The 10,241-nt window shown below is 47.6% G+C and overlaps 1 protein-coding gene across 1 annotated transcript in view; it reads left to right on the forward strand.

Moving 5' to 3' along the window:
• LOC139572760 (serine-rich adhesin for platelets-like) overlaps window positions 1–8,980 on the forward strand; it is a 9,037-nt gene extending 57 nt beyond the window's left edge. The window contains exons 1-4 of the mRNA XM_071395923.1: window positions 1–186; window positions 304–765; window positions 1,006–1,162; window positions 6,324–8,980. The exon at window positions 1–186 is cut by the window's left edge and continues 57 nt beyond it. Coding sequence (XP_071252024.1) covers window positions 1–186; window positions 304–765; window positions 1,006–1,162; window positions 6,324–8,980 — 3,462 coding nt within the window. The remainder of the gene's footprint in view (window positions 187–303; window positions 766–1,005; window positions 1,163–6,323) is intronic.
• Window positions 8,981–10,241: the final 1,261 nt, after the last annotated feature.

A 10,241-nucleotide genomic window follows, 5' to 3' on the forward strand; every position in this document is an offset into this window, starting at 1 on the left:
GTGCAGGACTTCCCCACCCTAACGAAGATAGCGGAAAGCAAAAAAGAAAAGGACAGCACCCCGACCTCTCCCCTCACCTCAGGCACCCCAACAGCAGGACCATCCTCCCCCCTGCCTGCCTACAACCACCAGAGCCAAGACCCCACTACCATCAGCCTGTTGAGAGACAGGCTGGCAGTGATAGAGGTATGGGTTACTGAGCTGAAGGAGCAGCTCCCCAGCTACACCACCACCAGTCCAGACACAGAGCTTCTACAGGACCAGATCAACCAGTGCAGGACCCAGCTGAAGAACTCTGTCCAGGAGCTGAGAGAGAGCCTTACCACAGCGCTGGAGGAGGTAAAGGCCACCGTGAGGAGAGAGCTGGTGCAGGTAAAGGAGGAGATGACAAAGGAGTTGTCTGGCATCAAGAGGGTGCTGCAGCACAGAGAACAGACTGTAGAGACTCCTAGAGAGAAGCTGCAGCCCCTCACCACCCCTAACACCCCCACCGACCCACCTTTACCCACAACCCCCCCCCATACCGACAACACTTTACCCACACCCCCAGTCAACAAGGAGGCTCACATGGAGACACCTACGACAGAGAGAAGCTCTCTGGCCCCCCCTGACACACCCCCACACACCCCTCCATGTACACAGGCCCTGTGTACTCCAGCCCCAGACCGTAAACACACTAATCTGGTAAAACCCACTGAGGTGGCCATCCTCATTGACTCAAATGGGAAATTCATCCAAGAAGATAAACTCTTCCCCCAACACAAGGTGCGCAAAATATGGTGCCCAAAAACACAGGATGCACTCCACATCCTGTCCCAGCCTGACTTTGGCACACCAGGCCACATTATTATTCACACCGGCACCAACAACCTGCGAGAGGAGCAGGAGAGAGTAGGCAGGCTGGTCAACAGAGTAGCAGAGAGGGCCTCTGAGCGGTTCCCCAACTCCCACATCACCATCTCCACTCTGCTGCCCCGCAAAGACTTCCATCACCGTACCATTCAGAAAGTCAACGCTGACATCACCAGAGGGTGTGGCCTACTCCCAAACGTACACGTTGCTCACCACACAACAATCACCCCAGAGCATCTGCACGACTACTCCCACCTGAGGAAGCAGACAGTAGGGATGTTTGTCAAGTCTCTAAAGGACGTGGCACTTGGTAGACAAACACCCCATGCCGCACTGGACAGAGGACCACCCAGAGACCCCTACCAGACCACTGCACCAACAAGGAGCCCCAGGCCCCTTCAACGCCACACCAGACCCAGCGCACCCCACAGGCCCCACCCACCACCAGACCATCACCACTTCCATCGGCTTAGCCAGACCGGACCGGGCCCAGCCTACTACCCCGCACCAGACCACCACCCCTACCAGACCAGAGAGGAAGCCCCACGGCCCAGACCTGGCCCCCCTCCACTCCACAGGGCCCAACAGCAGGACCAGCGCAGCTACGCAGAGGTTGTCAGAGGACAGGAGAACCCTGTGGGATTGAGTGAGATTAAACAGCTCCTCCAATACATCTGCACTAAACTGCACTAAACAAACACGGACGCATGTACACACACACACACACACACACACACACACACACACACACACACACACACACACACACACACCTATTGTACTAAAATGTACTTGTTCAATGAATAGGAATGTTTATATAACAGAAAAAATGTTGGCTGTTATCCTGTTTATCTCGCTCTTAACAACTTAATAGTTAGTTACTGTATTTCTGACTGCTATTCTTTCTTTTGGAACATGAAATCACTGTCAGTTAGCATGTGGAACATTCAGGGCCTAAACTCATCAACCTTTGGACTGAAGAGTTTAGCACTGGAGTTCAACAAAAATCTTAAAGATGTTGACGTCATCATTCTGCAGGAGACATGGTGTAAGGCTGACATTGTCACTCACTGTCCCACAGGTTACAGAGAGGTAATTGTGCCGTCACAAAAACACAGCTCTGTCAATAGAGGCAGAGACTCTGGAGGACTGATCATTTGGTACAAATCCGACCTACAACATCTAATTGATCCCCTCAAAATTGGCAAATATCACATTTGGTTAAAACTGAAAAAAGAACTTGTACTGACAGAAAAAGATGTGTTCCTTTGCGCAATTTATATCCCCCCCTCAGAATCCCCATATTACTCAGAGGAGATCTTCCCCACCCTTGAGGAAGAGACGTGCCATTTCCAGGCCCAGGGAAAATGTGCTCATCTGTGGGGACACAAATGCGCACAGGAACACTACCTGATCTAACGACCACACAGGAACACTACCTGATCTAACGAGCACACAGGAACACTACCTGATCTAACGACCACACGAGGGGACAGCTTTATTACAGGCCATAATGTTTCTAACTGTCTTAATCTCCCAAATAGAAACAACAGTGACAGCACCGTCAACAAAAACGGAAGGGATCTGTTGCAGCTCTGTAGAAGCCTGGGTCTGTACTTTGTCAATGGTAGGTTACGGGGGGACTCTTTGGGGAGATTCACCTACTGCTCACCTCTTGGCCACAGTACAGTAGACTATATGATCACAGACATTGACCCCTTCTCTCTCAGCTCATTCACTGTCAAGCCACTAACACCTCTGTCTGATCACAGCCAAATTACATTGTTCCTCAAAAGAACAGACATGGAAACAACCACACATTCACAGCCCAGTAAGCTGTACAACATCAGACATTCATACAGATGGGCCCAAAACAGCACAGAAGAATACCAGAAAGCAACCTGGAACCAAAATATCCAAACACTCTTAGATAACTTTCTGGATACCACATTCACTCACAGTAAAGAAGGCATCAATCTAGCAGTACAAAACATCAACTATATATTCAGGCAAACGGCAAAAGAAGCACAATTGAAATTGATAAAAAACAAAACAAAAAAGATCACAGATGACAACTGGTTTGATGCAGATTGTAAAATTATAAGGAAAAAACTTAGAACACTATCCAACCAAAAGCACAGAGACCCAAATAATGGTGAATTACGCCTTCATTACTGTGGGACTTTAAAACTCTATAAACGTACACTCAGAACCAAAAAAGCACAGTACAACAGAAAGCAGCTGACGCTAATTGAGGAGTCCATAAACACAAACAACTTCTGGCAAAATTGGAAAAAAATAAAAAAATCTAAACAAGAGGAATTAGCGATACAAAATGGTGACATTTGGACAACCCATTTTAAAACACTCTACAACACTGTTCAAATTGACACAAACGCAGAACAACGCCAAATTCATGAGAAGTTGAATGGATTAGAAAGAGCTATAAAGGACAATCAAAATCCACTGGACTCCCCAATTACTGACCAGGAGCTCTATAAGAAACTTCAGGCTCTCAAATTTAAAAAGGCATGCGGACCTGATGGCATCCTAAATGAGATGCTCAAACTCACTAGTGCAAAATTTCAGTTGGCTATATTAAAACTGTTTAATTTGATCCTGAGTGTAGGTTATTTCCCTGACATCTGGAATCAAGGACTCATAACCCCAATCTTTAAAAACGGAGACAAATTTGACCCTAACAATTACAGAGGCATTTGTGTGAACAGTAACCTGGGGAAGGTTTTCTGTAGTATTATAAATGTAAGAGTTCTAAACTTCCTTAATAAGCACAATGTCTTGAGTAAAAGCCAAATTGGATTTATACCAAAACATCGCACGACCGATCATATTTACACCCTACACACCCTGATAGATAAACATGTCCACCAAAATAATACCAAAATATACGCTTGCTTTATCGACTTCCAAAAAGCATTTGATTCTATTTGGCACACAGGACTGTTCTACAAAGTTATTGAAAGTGGTGTAGGGGGTAAAACATATGACATAATTAAATCAATGTATACTGGCAATACGTGCAGCATTAAAATTGGCAAGAAAAGAACAGAATTCTTTAACCAGGGGCGGGGCCTTCGTCAGGGTTGTAATCTGAGCCCAGCACTCTTCAATATTTACATCAACGAATTGGCCACTATTCTAGAAAAATCCTCAGCCCCTGGTGTTAGTCTCCATAATTCAGAGGTTAAATGCCTACTCTTCGCCGATGACCTATGCCTGCTGTCACCCACAGCACATGGCCTACAGCAGAGCCTGGACCTGCTAGAGCAGTACTGCCAGACCTGGGCCCTGGCAGTAAACCCCAAAAAGACTAAAATAATGATTTTCCAGAGAAGATCCAGATCTCAGGGAATTAGACCAAAGTTCTCAATTGGTACAAAATATATAGAGCACTGCACACACTACAATTACTTAGGTTTAAAAATAAGCTCAACTGGACACCTTAATGAAGCAGTGAATGAACTGAGAGAGAAAGCACGCAGGGCATTCTACGCAATTAAAAAGCAAATTCAAATTGAAATACCTATTAAAATTTGGCTAAAACTAATTGAATATGTCATTGAACCAATTGCACTTTATGGCAGCGAGGTGTGGGGTCCACTTGCAAAACAAGATTTCATCAAATGGGACAAACATCCCATTGAAACCCTGCATGCAGAGTTCTGTAAGATTCTCCTACATGTCCAGAGGAAAACTACAAACAATGCATGCAGGGCAGAATTAGGCAAATATCCACTAATAATAAAAACTCAAAAAAGAGCAATTAAGTTTTGGAAACATCTAAAATACAGTGACCCCCTCTCATATCATTACCAAGCCCTGCAATACCAAGAGCTGAACAAAGAAAAGAGTCCCCTCATCCAGCTGGTCCTGGGGCTGAGTTCACAAACCTGTTCTACTAACACACTGAAGCCTCAGGACCAGAACATCCAATCAATCAGGATAAACCAAATTACAACACAGTCAAAACAAAACTATATTGCTTATTGGGAAACACAAGCACAAGCACAGAGCAAAATGCAGTGCTATCTGGCCCTAAATCGACAGTACACCGTGGCTAAATATTTGACCATGGTTACTGATCAAAACTTTAGAAAAACCTTGACAAAGTACAGGCTCAGTGAGCACAGCCTTGCCATTGAGAAGGGTAGACACAGGAAAACCTGGCTCCCTGTAGAGGAAAGGCTGTGCAACCACTGCACAATAGCAGAACCTGAGACGGAGCTGCATTTCCTGACAAAATGTCAAAAATATAAAACAATTAGAGAGTGTCATTTCCCCAAATTTGAAACTCTTATTCAAGGTTTCAAAGACCTCTCTGATGAGGATAGGCTACCCGTCCTGTTGGGGGAGGACGCAGAGAGCTGTGGGTTGGCAGCGCACTACATTGCTGCCTGCCATAAGTTGAGGGACAGTGTCTGACAAACCAATCAACCTGCACATGTCCTTTACTGTATGTTTATTGTTATTGTTGAATGTATGGTTATTTTGACCCTTGGTTATTGTTGTTACTATTGTCCCGTTGACAATTTTGATTCTCATTTTTACATTGTAAACAAGCTTTGGCAATATGTACATTGTTACGTCATGCCAATAAAGCAAATTGAATTGAATTGAATTGAAATTGAGAGAGAGAGAGAGAGAGAGCGCTAGCTGGGGCCCTGAAGTCTGAGCTGCTCGCCCTATGAAGTCCCCCTCTAAGCATGGATCACCCCAGCACAACACAGGCCAGGCTAGCCAGCAGTTCAACACACAGACAGACTTCACAAACGCACACAGAGACAGACAAAGCCCCTCTTCAGATTACGGCCCAGTCCAGCAGGGGAGGGGCAGGGGGCTGGTGCTTTCACTATATAGAGAATATGATGCCATTTGGGACGCAGAGGAATTCATGATGGGAGATAGTCGGGGTTCATTCTGGGGTGAGAGAAAATAACAGAGGACAAAAAACAGCAACTATGTAACAAAATAAGGTGAGGTCATTTAACTGGTGCCTGGCAGCGGGTGAGGTTGAACAGTCAGCCGGTCCAGTAATTACTGATACCCACAAAGCCTTAAGAAGTGCCAGGAAGGACCAGCAGATATTTTCAGGTCAGAGCGATACTCTGTCTGGCATCAAATGATGTGGGTTAGACTGGCCAGGAGAGGAGAGGAAGGCCGGAGGAATAAAGAGGAAGAGGAGAGAGAGAGAGAGACAGAGAGAGAGACAGAGAGAGAGACAGAGACAGAGACAGAGAGAGAGACAGAGAGACAGAGAGACAGAGAGACAGAGAGACAGAGAGACAGAGAGACAGAGAGACAGAGAGACAGAGAGACAGAGAGACAGAGAGAAGTCTGTCAAGGCTGTTTTTAGTCATCATATCTAAGGGACGTATTGATTTAACAGTGAAACTATTTAAAAACCTGAACAACCCTAGACGATAGTGTAGAGCACCACTCCTTCTGAACAGGCCTCTCCAACTCCAACCAGACAGATACAGACCTCTCTAACTCCAACCAGACAGATACAGGCCTCTCCAACTCCAACCAGACAGATACAGGCCTCTCTAACTCCAACCAGACAGATACAGACCTCTCTAACTCCAACCAGACAGATACAGGCCTCTCCAACTCCAACCAGACAGATACAGGCCTCTCTAACTCCAACCAGACAGATACAGGCCTCTCTAACTCCAACCAGACAGATACAGGCCTCACTAACTCCAACCAGACAGATACAGGCCTCTCTAACTCCAACCAGACAGATACAGGCCTCTCCAACCAGACAGATACAGGCCTCTCTAACTCCAACCAGACAGATACAGGCCTCTCTAACTCCAACCAGACAGATACAGGCCTCTCCAACCAGACAGATACAGGCCTCTCTAACTCCAACCAGACAGATACAGGCCTCTCTAACTCCAACCAGACAGATACAGGCCTCTCTAACTCCAACCAGACAGATACAGGCCTCTCTAACTCCAACCAGACAGATACAGGCCTCTCCAACTCCAACCAGACAGTTACAGGCCTCTCTAACTCCAACCAGACAGATACAGACCTCTCCAACCAGACAGATACAGGCCTCTCTAACTCCAACCAGACAGATACAGGCCTCTCTAACTCCAACCAGACAGATACAGGCCTCTCTAACTCCAACCAGACAGATACAGGCCTCTCCAACTCCAACCAGACAGATACAGGCCTCTCTAACTCCAACCAGACAGATACAGGCCTCTCCAACTCCAACCAGACAGTTACAGGCCTCTCTAACTCCAACCAGACAGATACAGACCTCTCTAACTCCAACCAGACAGATACAGGCCTCTCTAACTCCAACCAGACAGATACAGGCCTCTCTAACTCCAACCAGACAGTTACAGGCCTCTCTAACTCCAACCAGACAGATACAGGCCTCTCTAACTCCAACCAGACAGATACAGGCCTCTCCAACTCCAACCAGACAGATACAGACCTCTCTAACTCCAACCAGACAGATACAGGTCTCTCTAACTCTCACCAGACAGTTACAGGCCTCTCTAACTCCAACCAGACAGATACAGGCCTCTCTAACTCTCACCAGACAGTTACAGGCCTCTCTAACTCCAACCAGACAGATACAGGCCTCTCTAACTCCAACCAGACAGATACAGGCCTCTCTAACTCCAACCAGACAGATACAGGCCTCTCTAACTCCAACCAGACAGATACAGGCCTCTCTAACTCCAACCAGACAGATACATGCCTCTCCAACTCCACCCAGACAGATACAGGCCTCTCTAACTCCAACCAGACAGATACATGCCTCTCCAACTCCAACCAGACAGATACAGGCCTCTCTAACTCCAACCAGACAGATACAGGCCTCACTAACTCCAACCAGACAGATACAGGCCTCTCTAACTCTCACCAGACAGATACAGGCCTCTCTAACTCCAACCAGACAGATACAGGCCTCTCTAACTCCAACCAGACAGATACAGGCCTCTCCAACCAGACAGATACATGCCTCTCCAACTCCAACCAGACAGATACATGCCTCTCCAACTCCAACCAGACAGATACAGGCCTCTCTAACTCCAACCAGACAGATACAGGCCTCTCCAACTCCAACCAGACAGATACAGGCCTCTCTAACTCCAACCAGACAGATACAGGCCTCTCTAACTCCAACCAGACAGATACAGGCCTCACTAACTCCAACCAGACAGATACAGGCCTCTCTAACTCCAACCAGACAGATACAGGCCTCTCCAACCAGACAGATACAGGCCTCTCTAACTCCAACCAGACAGATACAGGACTCTCCAACTCCAACCAGACAGATACAGGCCTCTCTAACTCTCACCAGACAGATACAGGCCTATCTAACTCCAACCAGACAGTTACAGGCCTCTCCAACTCCAACCAGACAGATACAGGCCTCTCCAACCAGACAGATACAGGCCTCTCCAACTCCAACCAGACAGATACAGGCCTCTCTAACTCCAACCAGACAGATACAGGCCTCTCCAACTCCAACCAGACAGTTACAGGCCTCTCCAACTCCAACCAGACAGATACAGGCCTCTCCAACTCCAACCAGACAGATACAGGCCTCTCTAACTCCAACCAGACAGATACAGGCCTCTCTAACTCCAACCAGACAGTTACAGGCCTCTCTAACTCCAACCAGACAGATACAGGCCTCTCCAACTCCAACCAGACAGATACAGGCCTCTCCAACTCCAACCAGACAGATACAGGCCTCTCCAACTCCAACCAGACAGATACAGGCCTCTCCAACTCCAACCAGACAGATACAGGCCTCTCTAACTCCAACCAGACAGTTACAGGCCTCTCCAACTCCAACCAGACAGATGAAGGCCTCTCTAACTCCAACCAGACAGATACAGACCTCTCTAACTCCAACCAGACAGATACAGACCTCTCTAACTCCAACCAGACAGATACAGACCTCTCTAACTCTCACCAGACAGATAGAGACAGAGACACTGTCCAGAGGTCATTGAAGCCCTCTCACTCTCACCAGACAGATAGAGACAGAGACACTGTCCAGAGGTCCTTGAAGCCCTGCCTCTCTCTCACCAGACAGATAGAGACAGAGACACTGTCCAGAGGTCATTGAAGCCCTGCCTCTCTCTCACCAGACAGATAGAGACAGAGACACTGTCCAGAGGTCATTGAAGCCCTCTCACTCTCACCAGACAGATAGAGACAGAGACACTGTCCAGAGGTCCTTGAAGCCCTGCCTCTCTCTCACCAGACAGATAGACAGAGACACTGTCCAGAGGTCCTTGAAGCCCTCTCTCTCTCACCAGACATATAGAGACAGAGACACTGTCCAGAGGTCCTTGAAGCCCTCTCTCTCTCACCAGACAGATAGAGACAGAGACACTGTCCAGAGGTCCTTGAAGCCCTGCCTCTCTCTCACCAGACAGATAGAGACAGAGACACTGTCCAGAGGTCCTTGAAGCCCTGCCTCTCTCTCACCAGACAGATAGAGACAGAGACACTGTCCAGAGGTCCTTGAAGCCCTGCCTCTCTCTCACCAGACAGATAGAGACAGAGACACTGCCCAGAGGTCTTAGAAGCCCTCTCTCACTCTCACCAGACAGATAGAGACAGAGACACTGTCCAGAGGTCCTTGAAGCCCTGCCTAACTCTCACCAGACAGACAGAGACACTGTCCAGAGGTCCTTGAAGCCCTGTTTCTCTCTCTCACCAGACAGATAGAGACAGAGACACTGTCCAGAAGTCCTTGAAGCCCTGCCTCTCTCTCACCAGACAGATAGAGACAGAGACACTGTCCAGAGGTCCTTGAAGCCCTGCCTCTCTCTCACCAGACAGATAGAGACAGAGACACTGCCCAGAGGTCCTTGAACCCCTGCCTCTCTCTCACCAGACAGATAGAGACAGAGACACTGTCCAGAGGTCCTTGAAGCCCTCTCTCTCTCTCTCTCTCTCCAGAGTTTATGATACAGTATCAGCTCAACTCAGACAGTAACAGGACAGTTGGTCCTGCTGGCTCACAACCTCCTCTCAGTCCCCAACACACAGAGATAACTCAAGAGCTTCTCCCTCCCTCCAGAAGCCAAGCATCTAGCTACACACACACACACACACACACACACACACACACACACACACACACACACACACACACACACACACACACACACACACACACACACACACACACACACACACACACACACACACACACACACACACACACACACACACACACACTAGCCTAATTTATACCTGCTTCTAACTTGCGTCCTTTGTTCTTATTTTCCACATTCTGATTGTGCCCAAATTTCTAGTCGGTGTAGACAATTAAAAGACACTTTGTGATCTTATTGTGATCAGATCATCCTGCCCAC

The sequence above is a fragment of the Salvelinus alpinus genome, chromosome 1 (assembly GCF_045679555.1).
Source record: "Salvelinus alpinus chromosome 1, SLU_Salpinus.1, whole genome shotgun sequence".
NCBI lineage: Eukaryota > Metazoa > Chordata > Actinopteri > Salmoniformes > Salmonidae > Salvelinus > Salvelinus alpinus.